This window comes from Acanthaster planci, linkage group LG01 (genome assembly GCF_054643075.1).
Source record: "Acanthaster planci isolate LZ-2023a linkage group LG01, COTS_SCS, whole genome shotgun sequence".
Taxonomy (NCBI): domain Eukaryota; kingdom Metazoa; phylum Echinodermata; class Asteroidea; order Valvatida; family Acanthasteridae; genus Acanthaster; species Acanthaster planci.
The window spans coordinates 29680844-29700343 of NC_141777.1; the positions used below are offsets into that span (position 1 = coordinate 29680844).

The window sequence follows — 19500 nt, forward strand, 5'->3', positions numbered from 1 at the left end:
TAGGGCATCAATCGACGCACGTACGGTACGTTTACATGTATAACATACACACGACATAGAGCAGGGGATTTTTACGTGAAGGAGTGGTCTGCCGCTGGTGCGGTTGGTATTGCTGGCGTAAATTGATGTTTTGACCCCCGTATTCTCGGATTCTGTGTACTTTTTGTGTTTACTTGATTCTCTTCACAAGGTATGAAATAAGTCTATCAATGGAATTTCAAGTAGGTTTAGTCTAGGCCTAGGTGACTACACGGAGCGGAGCTAAGATTGGAATCACGGGGCCGGGCATGTCGAACAAAATTGCATGTGTAGCTCTGTACTGTAGGCAGCTTGTCACTGGTAATGGTAGGTTGCCTTCGTAAACTTTTACAGTACCTGCGTGCTCGAACCATATTTGAACCATTCTGATTGGTACGCGTTGCCATACATGTAGTGTATAGTTCCTTATACAGACATCACTAATTTTCCCTTTCAGTAGTTGACTAGCAATCAGAAAGTGATAACATGTCCTAAAATGTCAAATTTAGCAAGGAAAATATTGAAGCAATTTTGGGCCCCGGCCCCCTACTTAAAAACTAAAAAAGGATCTGGTCAACTTGGACCCATGCCAACTCAGACCCACGCCAACTCGGACTCAAAGCCAACTCGGACCCATGCCAACTCGGACCCAATACTAACTCGGACCCATAATTAACTTGGACCCACCCAGAGTCAACTCGGACCCACCGAGCCTTATATTATTTTTGCAACTTTGTGGTAATAAAATGCACAAAGCCTGACAGCCCTAGCAGCAAGGATTTCAGCATGGATACAAAAATATCCTTCCTTCTATAGATTTTCCAGTTTGCAACCAAGACGACTTTTACCCACTTCTTTTAAGCAGTACACTAGATAATTATTTACTTGTAAAACTTTCCTCAAACTCTAATCATTCCCATTTCTATAAAAATCTGGTGTTTACATATCCACTTAAAAGTTGCAGTGTAAGTTGTAATAATTTATCACAATTCAACAGCGTTTAATTTTGTCTCATAAAGAATTTTAGACTGTACCGTTTAGATGTCAATCTAATGTATGAGGTTTAGTAAAGCATTTTCACATTCCAGTGGAAATCAAACTTCATCGCCTATTTGGGCATCAGAATTACTTCTGACATTTGTCAGTACAGTTAATGAAAGGTTGAATAAAATAAAGGCGAAAAGTGTCATTTAGAACATCCTGATAATTGATTACGCAGAAACTATGATTGGGTCTGACTTGACTCAGGGTGGGTTCGAGTTGGCGTGGGTCTGAGTTAGTTATGGGTCAGAGCTGGTTGTGGGTCCGAGTTGGTCGTGGGTCTGAGTTGGTATTGGGTCCGAGTTGGCATGGGTCTGAGTTGGCATGGGTCCGAATTGGTTTGGGTCCAAGTTTATGCGAAACCCTTGAAGAACACTGTAGGCCCGTACAAAGGTTTGTGCACAGGGCGTCAAGTGATGTCCGTGGATGGAACTCTTTCCCAAGTCAGATTGGTTTTCACAGTAAGTGGCGAAATAAAGGCCCTGGTGACTATACGGTCACGGACGTACATGTACATGTATACATAATGAAGGCATTAGCCTACCCTCTGACCTCTTGCACAGCCACTTTAACAAGGTTGGCTGGATAGTCTGATGTATGTAGCAGTAGGACCTAGTTCTGTTTCATGTTGTTTAGGACTAGTCCGAGAAAATAGGAATCTTCTAATCACTTCTTTTAACATTTTGACATGGTCAGCGATAATGCTGACAAAATATGGTTAGAAGATACATGTGTTATTGTAATGCATGTTTTGTATTGTCAGGTACAAGCACATGTAACAAATCGTCACAAAGTTCTACAGTATGCTGATAAGCTTTGAAGGAAGTGCCTTTTAGATCAAGGTTCCAATTTTGAACTTTTGTGCACTATAACAGAGTTCCCTGTGCTCAAGGCCTACCTCATTGTAGACTCCGTGTACATATGTTGTACATGTTCTACATATTTAAATGAACTTGTTTCCCGTAGTGTAGGAAAAAGTTAAAAACACTGAACGACTATAAAAGTGTGAAGTAGTCATGTTCAAGGTGGATGACTTACGTTACCATCAATAAGTCGAAGATTTGTGTCTGGGTTATATTTGTTACACACATGAATGCGTAAACCAGAATACTTATTTTTTCTGGAATAAATTCTCTTTGTATTAGGCTCTGTTTTCTGTGCAAATCATTCTGACTAACCCCCATCTCCCCTAAGGTTTAACCACAAAGTATGTAGACTGTGGTTCTCATCCTTAGCATGGTGATGGCATTGAATGTTAGTGCATAGATTTTTTTTTGTAATCAGGAAGTTTTCTTATCGTTGTGCCACAGTGAATTTTATTCTGGAGCGTCTGTGCAATTATACCTAATTTCTTTTGTTTCTAACTCTTTGGAATTCTGCCAATGTCGGATGCATTATTGGCTTAAGATGGGACGAAAGAGCAGACGAAAGTATAATCCGGATCCAGAGGACACGGCCAAAGCTGATAAAAAGGAAATTACAGCACTGTGCTCACAGATTCTGGAAAGTAAGTGGATGTAATCAATTGACTGTAGACCCAACAATGGATAGGTCTGAGGGGTTGATGCAAATGCAGGCCTGGACCCTGTCTGCTCCCTCCCAGTCTGTGGATCCAGCAATTAATTATGCATGAAATTGCCGTCTGTTTACTTTGATATTTTGACAAATCATTATCTTTGGTCAGACACCATATCATTGGAAAACCTGGCACATTTCCAAGCATCAAAATAGTCAATAACTGACACTTTCTATGTTGTCTTGTAGCCAGTGAGAAGCTAAACATGGGTCTCGTGGGCAGTGTTGTACATGTAGTTGACACCCTTCAAGACCATCACAAGACCCCACAAGACCAGCACTGGACCCCTGAACCTTTTTAACTACACAGTAACAAACGCATTCTTTCACACTGCCCTGCCTAGTCTTGTGTCTGCTTTTGTGATAGTATCAACTACAGTACTTATCCTGGGAATACTGTAAAAACTATGCATACAGTGATCTTCCATTAGCACTGAATTTAATGGATCCAAGGAGCCAAGAACCAGGCCTCAACATTGATTTTTTAAAACTACTTGTCCATCGGCCAAGTAGCACTGAAAATTTACGTGCCCAAGGTAAGATTTTATTTGCCCAAACCCTGGTTTAGATCCTCATTGCTTTCCGGGACAGTAAGTTCCTCCTTCAACCAATCACCATTGATGAAATTGCTACACCTCAATACGACATGAATATACATCACCCTCAACTATTGCGTGTATGCAGAGAGTGCACAGGACTCTGATGCATCATTCATACAAGTTCAAGCAATGGCTATTTTTTAACCACTCGACAGTTTTGTCTGGTGTCACATATGCAAAAATACACACACAAGTACCAGGCAAAATTTACTAATGTTGAAGTCACAGCCACGTTTAAAACCATCTTTGAGCTTCTGGCCATCATCAAAGCTCTGCTGTGCCCTGCGAGCAATAAGCAGTAAGGTTTGGTATCCAGACACAAGGGTATTTTACTATTTATTTGTGTACACAGTTTCTCTTGCGTGGAAAGGTGCCCTGCTAAATGTACAACCTGCTTAATACACACAAGTTTGTACATGTACGTAACGATGCAAAAATCATTGTACTCCACATAACTCTTTTTATAAGCTTTTGTGAAGAGGAAAAAAACAAATCAAAGGTAAATTTGCTATTCTTGGCCACGAAAACAGACATTTTAATACAAGAAAAAAGTACCTGTCCATCAGGCAATTTGTCCTTAATTTTTACTTGCCCAAAAGAAGAAATTAGAGATTTTCCGGCACAACACCTTACCCCAAGACATCGGTTTCAAACTCAGTGATGTCTGGCACCCACTTCTAGCACCCAAGCAGGCACCCACTCCTGGGCAGTAGGGTCCCCTATACCCGAAACCCATGCCCCCAACCCCAGGCGTTTGGGTCTTCTCTACCCAAAGTCACCCCCGCCCCCCCGGCATAAGGGTCCCCTATACCCGAACCCAAGGTTTCCCGCTAATTCCAAGATCCAACACCTTCACGCAGCAGCGCACACACTGACTCACTGAACCTGCGAATCCCGTTCCATGCTCCACTACTTGCGGATTACCTTTATAACTAGCTATCCACTCCAGTTTGGCACACTCTCCTGAGGACGGCCAGAGCACACTGGCCGAAACATCGAGTTAACACTCACCGGTTCTTTTAAGAACCACACCTTGCCCAAAAGAGATTGATTCCATGGTGGATCCGCAAACCCATTTCTCATGTCTCTTCCACCTTGCAAAGCTTCAAATCTTACTTAAGAAATAACTTGTCCCCCGGGCAATCAGACAACCGTTAACCCTAACAGTCCTCAATCCTTCACCTGTTGGAGGACTGAGGACTGTTAGGGTTAATGTTGAGGCCTGCCAAGAACCAACAAGTTTATCAATCTAGTGTTTTCTGTTTCATTGTTTTTCTAATCACTTTTTACAGAAACGATGCCTCTGAACCACTTTCTGCCAGGTTTATATTGAATTTGCGGGACAAGTTCCTGGGCGATTTCCAAGATTTTCGTTTTTCAAAATTCTTCAAAAATTCATAACATCATTTACTTGTACAGTGTACTAGACGTTTCCATCCACACGAATAACTGTGTGGTGCTACTCTAAGCTGACAGGCAACCTCCATTGATGCCTGAGTATTTCAGCAAGGCCTGCCACCTAGTAAAGAGATCCCAAATGTGTTGCTTAATTTCCTTTGTTCCCAGAATTGGCCCAGTACGCTGCTGAATGCCAGTGGCGTCTTTTCAAACACGGCTGGACTAGCGTGCAGCGGTACTGTATCGCTCATCGCTGGAGCGCTTTTGTCCCCGCTGATAATCCGCTGGCACTGAATGCCACAAACAGTGGTATACTGTTTCAAAACAATGACGGATTACATGCACCTCTGCCAATACCAAGTGAAAAATAGTGGCTAACCCCAGCAGCTTGGTCTTTTGTTCCGAGTACGGTCTTTTGTTACAAGGCCCAGCATTTTTGTCCGATTATGGTTACCCCGGCTAAGCGTACAAACCTAAGGTGCCTGGTTCCGGAAACCCCAGAAGCAGGTGATTAATACTGCACTTTATTATTCCAATGGGAATTGACTCTCTGTGTTTATTTGTATTAATAGAAAATAAAATAAAATGCCAGATTTGTGGATAGCTGTCAACTAGTACAGCCATGGTCTTATTTCAGTCCAGAGTAGCTGAAAATGTTCAACAGTAGTTGATGTAAAAGGTTGCATAAAATTTGTAGGCACACATTCTCTGTGTGAGACATTTGTTATGTGCTGGCTCCTGTGAATGGATGGTACTCTGTCCCCTTCCAATTCTTCCTCCCTTCACCTCCAAAAAAGGTTGCTGGGTATTAATTTACAAACACTGCAATAACTCAGCTAACAAACCTAACAGGAATGAAACATGAGCCACATCGGGATTTCCGGATTGCAAAAACAAAATTGAGCTGCCTGAGAGTGGAAGTTTTTTTCAGTCATGGCTCCAATTAGGAAGATCCAGTTTGACTTAACCACTGTCAACTCTCATTGGGATTCAGCGTGGAAACAGCTAATATCAGGGTCTTAGCCACACGTCTTTCTCACTGAAGGAGCCATGTTAATCATCTCTGATTCCCAAGGCATTTTTTTTGCCAGGAGCCTCCAGCTGTCTTCAAAATCAGCCACTGTGGAAGAGCGCAGTGGCCAATTCTTTGTGATTCTGTAACTTTCAGTGGCCATCTTAATATTTTCTGTGCAAAGCAGTAGTGACCTTCCTTCTTGATCAAAGTGAAATTATTCAGGGCCTGTTTGTTTTACACAGATTTGGATGGCTATCAGTGATCCGATACTGGTTCATTGACACCAGAGCCCGCCTAAAGATAAAGCAAACCAGCTTTGGGATCACTGATCAAGATCCAGATCCCCGTGAAACAAACAGGCCCTCAGAGTAGTGGAGTTGAGAATATTGGGGAGATGTAGGGTTTGTCCCAGCTTCACCATAACTCAGAAGGTGCCTGATAGGATTTTGTTCACTTTTATAACTCACAAGTCTGCAGGTTCCTCTGTCATTAACCTATATAGTAAAATCAGGTGACTCAACAAAAGTGAATAGAATGAGAAACCATTTGAATTTTGATTTTGTTTTTGACCCACCAGGCCAAAGTGCCTAAAGTTAGATGGCATGGCAGAAACTAATTGTGTGTATTACCTTGTCTATATCACTAAGTTTAGAAATCCAGCCAAAGTCACCCCCCCAACAGATGTACATGTATGATTCAGTATTTGATGAGCTTTTGTGACAGATTTTACAGCTTTACACAACATGTAAATATGTATAATCTGTATACACGTATCTTCAGTAGGCTTTGAGGTATGTAGTCATTGCAGCATTGAAAACCCAACCTAAGAACAAGACCTCTTATGGAGGTTTCACTGTCCATACCATTTTGTACCAAACTTACAGCTAACGATGCCTTACTCTAAAATTTGTTCTTGTTCACTTTACTTTCAGTACTCAACCTGTTTTTGTTTTGTTTTTGTTTTTTTTTGATTCGGTGTTAGTTGCTGGCAGACCATCACACATGGTTCCAGCCAAACAATGGGAAGAATTCCTACAGATCCACAGCCTAGTGGAGAAGATTCGCAAGAAACAGCATGGTAAAAATCCGACATTCATTTTTCACTTTATTTTTGTCAGATATCCAGTGTGTTTGTAGACTCACAGTACCCATATCCGCTGACAAGCACATTTGCTTTCTTCCATATAATGGTTGTTGTAGGCCCTTGTGTCATTGTTGTGTTTGAGGTATTGTAGTTAAAGATTATACATGTAATATTGATCATGTAAAATGGTACAATGGCAGGCCATCTGAAGAGACCCATGAAGAAAATAGATACATGCAGATAGCAGTGTTGCCATGCATTGGGTATTGATGCTAAGCTATGAGCTAACATTCAGAGAGAGATGCTCAAACTTTCTCTTGTGTATGCATGATTTTGGAGTTTGTACGGCACAACTGTGATATTGTCACGTGCCCTCAAACTTGATGTAGGCCCCTGAAGTTTTCGTTGGCCCTGGGCACGGTGCATGCTGTGCCTATTTGATAATCGGGCCCTGCATAGAGGACTCTGTTTTTACCAAGTCAAGTCCCCCCCCTCCTTCCCTCCCTCTTCTCATGTTTAATTTGCCAGTCATTCATTTACTTTTCAGATGTTTCCTTTGAAAACCACAATCGAGAGGAGCATATTGAGGACTTCCTGGCCTGGGCCCGCAGCCAAGGCATAATATTTGACTCTGTCACCATCCATAAGTTTGACAGCCAGGGTCTTGGGCTGAAAGCTGTCAAAGAAATCAAAGTAAGTTATCAATAGTCTGAATCAATACAAGTGGTCGAGGGGACCGTGTGACATCCCCTCCCCCCATGCAGACACCATAATCAACCCCCGCCGTAACATTCAGAGTGTCTTTAGGGAGGAGGAACCCGCCATTAATTCATAATTCATCACAGAGGTTTCCATCCACACGCTTTCAGTTTGTCTCTGAGATTGGTCTCTGGAAGTTCTGGAGCCATAACTCATTGAGCAATGTCCCCTTCCAAAACAAAAATGATTGAGCAACAGCCTTGTATGCTGGTAGACAAAGACCCTGACACTTGCACTTGTCCACCAACACTAAATACCCTCTCAGTATTTTTTGCTAGTCGATTACCCCCAAAAAGAGCTAAAATCTGCCGTCTTTTGTTCACATTATATTGTCAGCTGAAATTGTCTTTCTGTAAGAATTGTATATTGTACTAGATCTGCCATAGATTCCCTGGAATTGTTTCTGGTATCTCTTGTAGACAGTGGGAAGCCCTCAAATTTGTTGCAGGCTGCCAGTACTTGGGTAGCCCCCATTCATCTGCACCTAATGTCTTATAACCAACTTACTTGTACATCTTTATCTACTCTGGACATTTACATACTGTAGTTAATTTCCTGTCAGTTCCCTTGTTGTGACCAAATGCAGCCTGACTGTAATGGTAGTCACGGATGAAGTGGTTCTATTGAATGCTGTTCATAATAACTGCATGTTTTGACACATGTATCAAATAGACAACTGTTTTACGTCACCACTGAGTCCTAATCAATTTTTCGTTTTCAAGTCAGGCAGGACATGATCTACATGCACCTGTTTTGTGCCATTTATAACAGCATATGATTATCACAGATGTTTGCTGAACTTCTTAGAAGTTCAACGCATGTTAAAAAAAGTTTTCAATCTTTTTAATTGGCCACCGCTGCAGTAGGCGAGCATTTTGTTTGCAACCACACATCGGTACCAGTACATTGTAAACTAAACAGTGAGACATGTTTTCATGTAAAATAACCATGAATTCTTATCAAAGGGCATAAAGTGGTCACTACCCGTCAGGTGCACAATTGTTGTTATCTTGCCGATCCAGCATTGAGCACTGGCTCAGCAATTTTCTAATTTTTTGCTGTTTATAGAGATTTGAAGGCCTGCCCACTGCCTAAATATAAGTAGCGCTAATGTCTTTGCCTGTCAATGGTGGGTGTGTTGGCTGGTGTCACAGTGCCTGATACCACTCAAAGCTGCCAATGAATTAACCTGTGCATTCCAGGCCAGTGTCCCTTTAAGACTGTGTGGCCTGGCCTATTTCACCTAATGAAAACCTTCTGTGAAACTGGCCCCTGTGTACAGTGTGTTGCCAAGAGGTGAGGTGTATGTGGGTCATGATTCATCCCAGCTGATAAATGCCACAGGCTGTTGGGTTGATACCTTCCTGCATTGGGGTCTCTTTCTACAGGAACACGATCCATTCGTGGCAGTGCCAAGGAAAGCTATGCTCAGCGAGGATCGCGTGCTCGACTCACCGCTAGGTAACAAACCATAACATAGTTTGTTTTAACGGGTTTAAAGGGACATCTCTGCTTTTCAGTATCCTGCCGCACATGGCAATTGCATTTTACTTTTTTGTGTGATACCTGTGCCATTTTCTTTTGACTTGTGAATTTGTTGCCATGATACATGTACATGTTAAAATATCACCAGGAAAGAGTTGTAATTTTTTATATTAAGTCATTTTGCTTCATCAGATTAAGGAACATCTGTGAGGCTACCTACATGTATGACTTCTACGTGTGAGTTTGGATTTTTACAAAGGGGAAGAAATAAACATTTCTGGATCATTATTTAATCATCCTTATTCAATACTCTACCGAAATACATACAAAGCAATAAAGATGCAACATAAAACCGCGGTCCCAAGTTGACAATGAATAAATTAAAGTCCTCATGGCAGGGCAAAGAGAAATGAAGCAGATTTTAAAAATTAGAGGAGCACAAACAATTAACTTATTTTAAAAAATACATTTAATTAGTTACAGCAGTAACATTCATAAACATTTTCTGGGATGGGTGGTGCCCAAATGAAGCTGAAGGGAAGGGCAAAATATGATCATATAAACATGTACACACATTCACCTGTTTTCCAGATTGGTTCATTCCGACTGTTAAAAACTACCTAGGATCCTAACAGCTCTTCTAACAATCTGATGGCAAAAGTCTTTACATCCAACAACCACATGGCACAATTTCATAATTTCTTTGAATCTCTATCTGTTGTCTGGAGTATTTAGTCCTCGAGAGCCAATTTCTATGCAGATCAGTTTAACATATCCCTTCCAACTCCATATCATGACAGAGGCTAGCAAATTGATTCTCTTTCCTAAAGTTAGCATCCTCGATGTTAATCTCAAATGGAACAGTGAGCTCTATGAAATCGACAAGTTTCCTGCAGTGATCTGCATAACATCTATATCAGGTTTCTATTGGGTAGGGAGAATACTTGGTGGAATAGTACCACCGTTAATTGAGGCAACGTCAATATAAGCAAAACTGTTGTTTTCAACTATATTCATTCATTCATTCATTCAAATTGGTTTATTAATAATCATGCCTCGCAGCGTCAGCTGAATTGAACATGATTTACAAAGTTTAAAACATCACAAACTATAAACAATTAAACATTATAAAAAAAAAAAAAAACAGAACGAAAAACCAAATTACAGAGAAAACATCTTATATAGACACAAATAAGAAAAAACCGTTCATGGTTAAAAATGCAAATTTACAAATGAGTGGATTGAAATGCCAGTACACATGTAACCCAAATTCAGTTTAAAATGGGCAAAACAAAAAAGGCCCATTTAAAAATTCTTTCGGATAGGAGAGAATACATAATCGCATTGTTATGCCTCCAGGAATACCTATCTAGCATTTTCTCTCAATAATTGAGAATGTGGTGAAGTGTACCAATTGAGTGTACCAATTACAGGAGCACAAACAGTTAACACATTTAAAATATACATTCATATAGTTACAGCAGCATAATTTATGAACATTTTCTGGAATGGATGGTGCCCAAATTAAGCTGAAGGGAAGGGCAAAATATGTTCATAGAGGGGTGATTCCAGAAATTAGGGTTCCATCTTTTTGTGTGTGTCCCAGTCACATCTGACATAGGATTTTCAGTTCAGTATACATTTTCTAATTTCCAAGAGTGACGAATTAATGTAAATTACCTGCCAAACAGATGGTAATAGTTTGGAATCAATTCCGGTGATATTTCCATGTCAATTTAGAAAGGTCAGATGTGATGGGACACTAAAATGTCACACTTTTGGACCCTAATTTCTGGAATTACCCATAGACATGTACACACATTCACCTGTTTTCCAGATTGGTTCATTCCAACTGTTAAAAACCACGTCGGATCCTAACAGAGCTTCTCTAACAATCTGGTTTATGCAAACCAAAGATTCACAAAATTACCCTCTCAGTATGCCACACATTTCTTTTTTTCAAATTTGTCAGTTTCTGTTGAAATGAAGTAAGCATAAACTGACTGTCTCTGAGTTAGGGCAAGAAAACTTTCAGAACTGCACCAACAATATGCTCTCTCTGGTGAAATCCGGCAAAAATGAGAGTGTTCCATAAGCATGCAGAAGTTGTTTGTGGATATACTGTGACTAATTCAATAAAAGAAACCACATGCCCTGCCACATTCAATTAAGGCTCCTCTGGCAGAGACATGCGCCGCCCCGACAAATAGCCAAGGAAAGGTTTAAAGCGTACGTGCGAGGAGAGCGCATATCAAGGGTGGACATGATGGATAGAGAGTGAGCCTGGGAACAAGAATGGCTAAATCCAATGCGGATGCTAACCCTGCGCGTGACATACCGGTAAAGGGAAGGCCGTATCCTCACGGGATGTGCTGACAAAGCACCGTGAATGTGAAAAACGACAGTGAGGCACATGACCAAGAGACAGTCACTGTTTCTTCCCCCCCCCTTCACAATTTGTCAATCATACTTCACAATCCAAATGTGGCAGTTGTGGGAAAACGAATAAGAGCAGTGGTGTTGTCGCTGAAAAACGCAGTAGACTGAGCACACTAGAGTTTCTCATCCACCCTGCCAATTTTTCTCTTCCATCAGATCACCTGTATTTAAGCAGTTTTGGGTGAACTGGGATCCATGGAAATATCAGTGAGTTTATCTTACTGAATGGAACACCCAGGAGAAATAAGAAATAAAGACGTTGCCATGAATGAAGACCATTTGCCTTTTCTCTATGTGGATGAATCAACCTCCATAGTTCGGCTGCATACATGATGAGGTCAGCTCATTTATCTTTCTCCTTTCAGGTCCTCTTATCCGAAAGGATCGCGTCTTACAAGGCATGGCCCATGTTGCTCTTGCCCTCTTTCTGTTGATGGAACGCCAGTCAGAAAATTCTAACTGGAAAGCGTACATAAGTATCCTTAAGCAAAATTGTTGTTACACATGTAAGAAAGAACTCTATTAACCTTAGTTACATGCACCAGCAGTGATAAGTGTCAGACCTATACTAATTGGAAAAAAAATGCTGACAAGTCACCTGCAAATCCTCTGAAGGCAAATCAAGTTTGAAAATTTTAACCTTTAATTAGTTGCTTTTTTTGGAATACAGTGCTGTTTCTCGGCACTCAAATTGGACATTAAGAAGCATATTGAAATTCCAAATTTGAGCTTTCAAATAATTTGATAAACATGTTGGTTTTTCTTGTTCATGCAAAGATGTTGATAAGTGGCTGGACTTGGCTATGCCATGAAAGTAATTTTGTCCTGCCAATGTATTTTGGTTGATTGAAGAATAAAAGCGGCGTGTCTTTAGTAAGAAGAGATTCAAACATCAAACAGACAATGCTTTACAACCAGTTGTTCTGGCTTTCCTCACCCTTGACAATAGCAATAGAAAAAAAAAACTATAAAACAAAAATAGCGACAAAGAATTTTTTGTTATACTGATTTGTGAAATACATGTAAAATATAATTAGGAAGGATGTAACCCTATCCTGCACACCCCACCTGACTTTCAAGCAAACATGTTCTGGTACTTAGTCTTAACGCAATATGAGACACCCTACCAAATTCCTACCAAGTGCCACTGTACTTCACTCCTGAGGAGTTACAACAGCTGCAGGGATCCCCAACATACAGTGAGTAGTGACTCCCTTTGCTATTTGACCGTTTCCTCTTTCTGAGAATGCCTCTGAAGAACTTGGCTCCAACAGCAGTTTATTGGCTTCATTTTCTCTGTCCCAGATGTAGCCATATTTTTATATGATACTGTACCTGCATAAATCCCTGTCATCTGATTGGTGGATCGTTGATCATGTGTCATGGAATTATTCGTTCTATTACCCATTGAATAGAACTTGATTTTAAGTTCACTGGTTCACACCCCCATTTCATGTATCTCTTTCCCAGTAAGAAAGTGGAAAATGCTAGGATGGAAACCAGTCTGACATTGTATGATACTACCAGTGGCTTGTGGCGTGGCACTTTGGACATAAATATGTTTGCAAAATGACAGACGCACGGGACCTATTTGTTCCCTTAACAGAAGAGGATTTGTTCAGTGGTAAGAATAATTTCGTACAGTGACAGATGAATTATTCCTTTCCAATCAGCTCACCTCGTGGAATGAAACAATCATCTGTAACTGAATGAACCAATTCTGACCATTGCACTCAAAAAATATTCCTTATTTGCATACCATTAGTACAACGTGTGGCAGTATGCTTATTGTGTCTCTACAAACTGCACAAAGATAGCTCAGAAAATGCAGGATAGTGTGGATCGTTAGGAGTAGAAATGAAGATAACCAGGCTCTAGCCCTGATTATTTGAACGATTTTTCTCATGTATATTGTGTTATTTCCCCCATGAGTATGTGCCTCATTCAGTTCAAATCTCCGTCAAGGGCAGAATGGAGATCTTGTTAAGGCATTGTTGCTATTAAAGATGCATGGTGTGATCATGGCCACCTGCCAAACTGCAAATTCTCGGTTTGTGGCCCAGTGTGCTCTGTACGCTTTGAATTACACGGTGAAAAGGCTGATTGTTCGGTGGCATGCGGCTCTACTCAAGTTTCCACATTCCCGTTCCCTCTTTTCAAAGTGGGGACTATTGTGAAGCTGGTGATTATGATGCAAATTTGGTCTTTTCATTTCTGGGCTACAGACAAAGGCCAATCACCATATATACAAGAGCCAGGGTCTGCCTCCTTTCACCGTGTTCGCTCGAGCATGGGCTGAGAATAATAGCTGAAAAGCGGGCTGAGGATCTCAATTTTTACGGCGTGTCTTAACGCGTCCCAGCGCGAAGGGGTTAACAAAGAATGTGGATGACCGAGATTGACAGTTTTTGTCTTTTTAGCTTTAAATGATGAATTTGGCTTTGAAATTTGAAAAACACTTCACCACAAGAAGAGGCAATGACGCGGTTTAGACAAGCATTGTAATGACGTCCCTTGAAATGTGCTTCTGTTGACCAGTGACAATCAGCTATCACTGCTTCTACAAACCTTGAACGGACTTGTGTTGATGAATTCCCTTCCCCCGACCCAACGTTTCGCATCAAAGACAGTGTTCTCACGACTAATTTTTTGAGGCAAGACCTTTCCTGTACCGTTATACAGTTTTACAGTACAGTATTTGATAATATCAAATACGAGTTGGTACAAGAGAGTTCCAAAGTATGATGTCATTTAGAACAGACTGTACAAAGAAATGATGCAGGCGCGCATTGGTTCATTCGCTGGTTCTCACGCTAATGCCTTTTACATGCATAATTGTGCATGTGGCATATTCACTTTGGTATGCTACGAGTTTGAAAAACTAAGAAGTGTGTTCTGAATGATTTGGTTTTTGATTAAGAGAAGATATAAACAGTGTGCTGGAAATGTCCAAGTTCTTTCAAAGTGAGTCTGGGCCATTTTGTAAATATTACTTTGCATTAGTCATCTGTGTGTCCAAACCCAGCTAACACTGCCTCGGTACTCAATCAAGTTTGGTCTGAGAATTCCTACAGCCTCATCATATATTCCACTCGGACTCGACAGAAGGACTCGACGATGCAGTAGCAGTACTGTCACAATAAATATGGCTCCCCAAAAATGCAATTGCATGAAATGACCACATGCAACAGCCCTGTGATTACCTTTATCAGTTTATATTGTGCATGGGAGAGGGTGTGTTTGTTTAATAGGTATATGAGAGAAGCTTGTACTAACAAGGTTGTGGATTTCCCATTGTTTGTACCTCCTCGCATGCAGCTGAAGCACTAAAGCAACGCAAAAACATCGCCAGGCAGTTTGCTTACTTCTACAAACTCTTTCAGGTTGGTGAGACAGTTAAAACCCCAGGAAATTCCCTTTCTTTTGTAAAGAATTAATCCGTCTTTGTGGTGCTGTTCTCAGAGTGTAATATGAGCCTACTGTTTGGGCCCCACCAACACCAAGACAGAATTGGTTTGGACTACTCCAAATTTAAGTCTCTGTCATCAGTCACCGTGTGATTATCTTTTTTTTCTTTATCCATCCCTTATCTGTAACAATTATCCGGGCGGATTATTTCCATTAATTTATTGTGAAGCTGGAATCATAATATATGATTGGTGTTCATTTGGATATAGCACAGCCCCCCAAATTGTCAATATTGCACAATCGGGGTTTTTCACAAAGTGAATTGATGAAGCTCTGGCAGAGACCTCACTAATGACAAAGACAGTAAAAAGTCGCACAAATTTACTTCTAATTTCATTCAGTGTAGATGGTGCGCCGTAGTAACTGTGCACTTAAAACCACTGGTTTGCATGGCTAGGGATAGAGTGATACCATATTTTCATCTTTGTATTGCAGACACAGGTGGATGCAGCGAAACTTCCACTGAAAGAATCCTTCACCTATGATGGATACAGGTAGGACTGATGAATTGGCATTGTGTGCTGCATGATGGTGTTTTCATACGCTGACTGATGCGACGCTATGTATATATTTCATTTCAAGAAGTTATCTCTGATTTTGATTTTACAGGTGGGCGGTATCAGCAGTGATGTCTAGACATAATCAGATCCCATCTGGGGATGGTTCCCGTCTCGTCACTGTGCTCATCCCACTCTGGGATATGTGCAATCATACCAATGGAGTGGTGAGTTCTGTCTAGTATGGAATCTGCTCTTTCTACGTCTCATTTATAGTTTTGCCCTCCGACCTCTGGTAAAACTACGGCAGGCCCTCGGTATAAAAGCAAAGATTTAATCACAAAAGAAGAACAAATATTATGTAGCTATGAAAACACCAAAAAACAAACAACTACGAAAAAACAAATAAAAGTGTTACCCTTTTTAAAAGTTAAGTTGCAAGTGTACATTTTGAAGTAGTATCTGACCCAACCAAGGGTGATACTTTCTGCAAACATTGACCACCGGTTCACCTTGTAGGCATTATGAGACTGGTCTTTATCTTGGTTTGGACAGCGCTTACTCTTTCCATTGAGAGACACGTCATCATCAGAGTTGCCAAAAAAAGGCATTTGCGCCTTGAGGGATGTGTATGGTTCCACAAACAATCATGGAATCCCCTTCGATTAGTCTCACAAGAACGAGCTGCTCACAAAATTCCTTGAAGTCTTACGATGGATGTTGATGTAGCTAGGTTGATTTGATGAAGTTGAGGGAAACGTACGTGCATACACTGTCTCAGGGCAGGAATTTCACTCTTGAAGGGGCGAGGCGATTTCTCTGTTGCAAAGGGCAGTTGTCAACTTGTCTATGGGATTATATTAATGGGCATCAAGACAAGGACAAGGGATATCAAGACAATGGCCTTTCCTGCTGTCTTTCAGGATTTAAATATTAGCAAAAAATAGTTGGTCACTTAAGGGTGTTCCAGGGACTAGCCATTCATGTAATTGGCTCATTTTAAATATTTTCCCTCCATGTATTACAAATGAATGTAAGCTTTCATCAGCATTGCTCTTCGCCATCCCCCCAGTAATCTTAACATCTGCATGGTACCTGTAGTCACTGCTCTGTTACACAGCCAGGGCTAGTGCTGTACATTGACCCATACTGTAGCAGTAATGAATGACAGATACAGTTCAAACTGTAAGCTTGCATGGTACCCAGTCATTAGAACAATTATTCACTTGACCTGAGGAAATAACAGGATCATTTTAGCCCACTTCAGTTACATAATGACTCGAACTTTAAGATCATACATGTATATTGAAATATAGATGGCGGCCAGAAGAGTTCACATGGTTTAACTTTTTTTTCACTTGCCAGCCGGACCATCAGTGATGGCTTATTACTAGTCCACCAGCATTTTCACTAGTCCGCGTCTTCCCCCATATTTCAACATTCATTTTGGCAGTAGTGATTTCTGCTCCAACATCATGCATAACAGTGTGCATTCGGCTGTTGTTTACTTGTTGATGAGTAATCATAAATGGCCATGGGAATATTCATGATTAGGCCTATAACTGTACTCAAGCAAATTAAACACACAGACAAAGTGGTTACCTGCTGAAATGGTTTGTTTTGTTCACAATCCAAGAGACAGAAAAAAAAATTCCCTATCATTATGAACAATTTATGTCCATGCACAGTACATGTACATGCACATGTACGCCAGGCAAAATGTACATACAGTGTACATGTATATGCATGTATTATTGTACATGTTCATTCTCGACTGTGTCCAGTACCTGTAGCACGCAAACCAAACCCCAAATCACAACTGCGACATCACTGGTGTCACAACTACCAATGACCAATCAGAAAAACCAGTATTGCATATTCATAGCACATGTCATGCATACACACACCGTACACACACAGCACATCATATGCGGGGATGCATTTTCATGAACTTACATGTACCTTTGCAATGCAATGCATGAAAGCAGGTGCTGATTTAGATCTTGTACACCAAACCAACGTCAAGTCATAGCGGGCGTTGTCGAAAGACCGGCCATATGCGGTAGTACAGAAAATGGCCCACAGTTAAGTGTGACTGACCACATGGGCGTTGCGGAACAGAAGTTTCAGACGATTTACTGCCGCTGCATTCATAGACTTCAGCATTACTTCCGCTGGGCTGGCGCCAGGGACTGAACTAGTCTTGGTTGCAAAAGTTCCTATTCTATTTGGTTTAAAAACCAGCAGCAGCTAGAGGGCTTACATCATGATCAACTGTTTCGCTGCTTATTTCAGAATAATGTTTTACTAGAAGGCCAGACTTTCCATAAGGCTTTCGCTAGACCACTGCAGTTTTACTTGAATTTGGTTAGCGGACCAGCGTTCAGGTTGAACCCTGGTTCACACAACTGGGGAATTATTCTGAAGTTGACCCCCCATTTGCAATGTATGGCTTATTTCAACAGATAACCACCAGCTTCAATTTGCAGCGAGACAGCTGCGACGGTTTGGCCCTTCACGACATCGCCGTAGGCGAGCAGGTCTGTATCTTCTATGGCCTGCGCTCCAACTCGCACCTGCTGCTCTACAGCGGCTTTGTGTACCCGGAGAGCGAGTGCGACAGTGTTAGCATTCAGCTGGGCATCAGTAAGAATGACCGCCTCTATGCCATGAAGAGCCAGCTCCTTGCCATGATGGGATCGGCAGAGTAAGATCTCCCCTCTCCATCTGATTGCCCCATATAATCCTCCTTTTGAAAGGCCTCTATCAGCAGTAGATCAGTTTTCACAAGAGGAATTTTTACTCAGTCTTTAGACTTTTATCTTAATACACTACCAAGTTATTCAATTGAACAATCACTGTGTGTGCTTGTGCCAGACATTTTACGCCATTTCTTGATCACCACCCACAAATAAAGAGACACCACAGAGAAGACACAAATAGTTCAATCTTTAAAAAATGCACTGTCCTGTCTAAAGCTACCTGACTTCTCGTACACATCCCAGAGAGCTGATGCTGCTCCAGAAACGTTTAGTGGCGTGATGATCAGGGGTAACGGTAATTGCTTAAAAATGTTTTCCTTTAATTCTAGTTCAACTATCAACTTGGCAGTGGAAGGTGGTGATAATCCCATCAGTCCTGAGTTGATTGCATTCCTTAGAGTCTTCTCTATGGACGAGGGTAGGTCTTAGTAAGCAATGGACAATACCACATTATTCACAGTAGATGGTGGATGCCCTGTTGGAATCACCAGCATATTCAGAAATGTCCAAATATCGCCAGTATTAATTTGAAGTCAAACTTTTTTCCTTAACGTACATTTTTCATTGAAAAAGTTTCAGCAGTGCTTTGTTTTTTTACCCACAATTTGTTTGGTTTCTGTTATTAAAATAAAAGTTTTACCTCCTTTTGCCTAATTAACCCCTTAACGTCGGGATTCTTTTGACCGCGACTGCTGGACTGCGGTATGCCCAGTATGCAAAGCCCTGTCCAGCAGCAGGCCCACATTGAAACCGCAGCTGCATGATGAATAGAATGTATGTGTGGTTAAATCTTTACACAAAGCTGCGTCTGTCAATGGCTCTGGAGTGAAGGGGTTAACGCATGAATAAATCGTGAATAAATAACAGACAGCTTCCTCATGGTTCATTTCCAGTATCGCCTACAAAAAAACATGAGGTTTCCCAAACTAGCATTGTGGTTGACTGACTCGCCTTTGTTCTTCCCATAACTTGCCATTATAAAGAGCTCATATCTTGTTCAAAACAGGCCATGTCTAAATGACTCGGCTGCGGCTTGAAATTGACTCTATGGGTAGTGGCAAAGCCGCAGTCAAGTAATTCTGATACTGACCAGTTTTCATTTTGCCATTCAAACGAAAGACAAATATTTGTTGCATTTATGATGTCCCATCCCTTGGCAATCCTTTGAACTGAACTGCAGAAGAGTTAGTGATTCGCATGTTTGACAAGAACAAGACAGAATCCCTTGGCCGTCTGATCCGTCCCAATTGCCTGGTCAGCAAAGCCAATGAGCTGAGAGTCTGGACCTTTCTCGAGACGAGACTGTCCTTGCTGTTGAAACAGTACAAGACCACAGTTGAGGTGAGCAGTGTGTGTGTGT

General features: G+C 41.2%; 1 protein-coding gene across 2 annotated transcripts in view; it reads left to right on the forward strand.

The window, feature by feature from the left end:
• setd3 (SET domain containing 3, actin histidine methyltransferase) overlaps nt 1–19500 on the forward strand; it is a 25562-nt gene continuing 6062 nt past the window's right edge. The window contains exons 1-13 of one of the 2 annotated variants that reach the window (XM_022242274.2): nt 1–190; nt 2467–2566; nt 6629–6724; nt 7278–7423; nt 8878–8950; nt 11779–11889; nt 12532–12612; nt 14732–14796; nt 15317–15375; nt 15491–15605; nt 17844–18085; nt 18470–18558; nt 19321–19481. In XM_022242274.2, the coding sequence (XP_022097966.2) occupies nt 2467–2566; nt 6629–6724; nt 7278–7423; nt 8878–8950; nt 11779–11889; nt 12532–12612; nt 14732–14796; nt 15317–15375; nt 15491–15605; nt 17844–18085; nt 18470–18558; nt 19321–19481 (1338 nt within the window). In that variant the 5' untranslated portion in view covers nt 1–190. The other variant, XM_022242273.2, reaches the window with a different exon arrangement.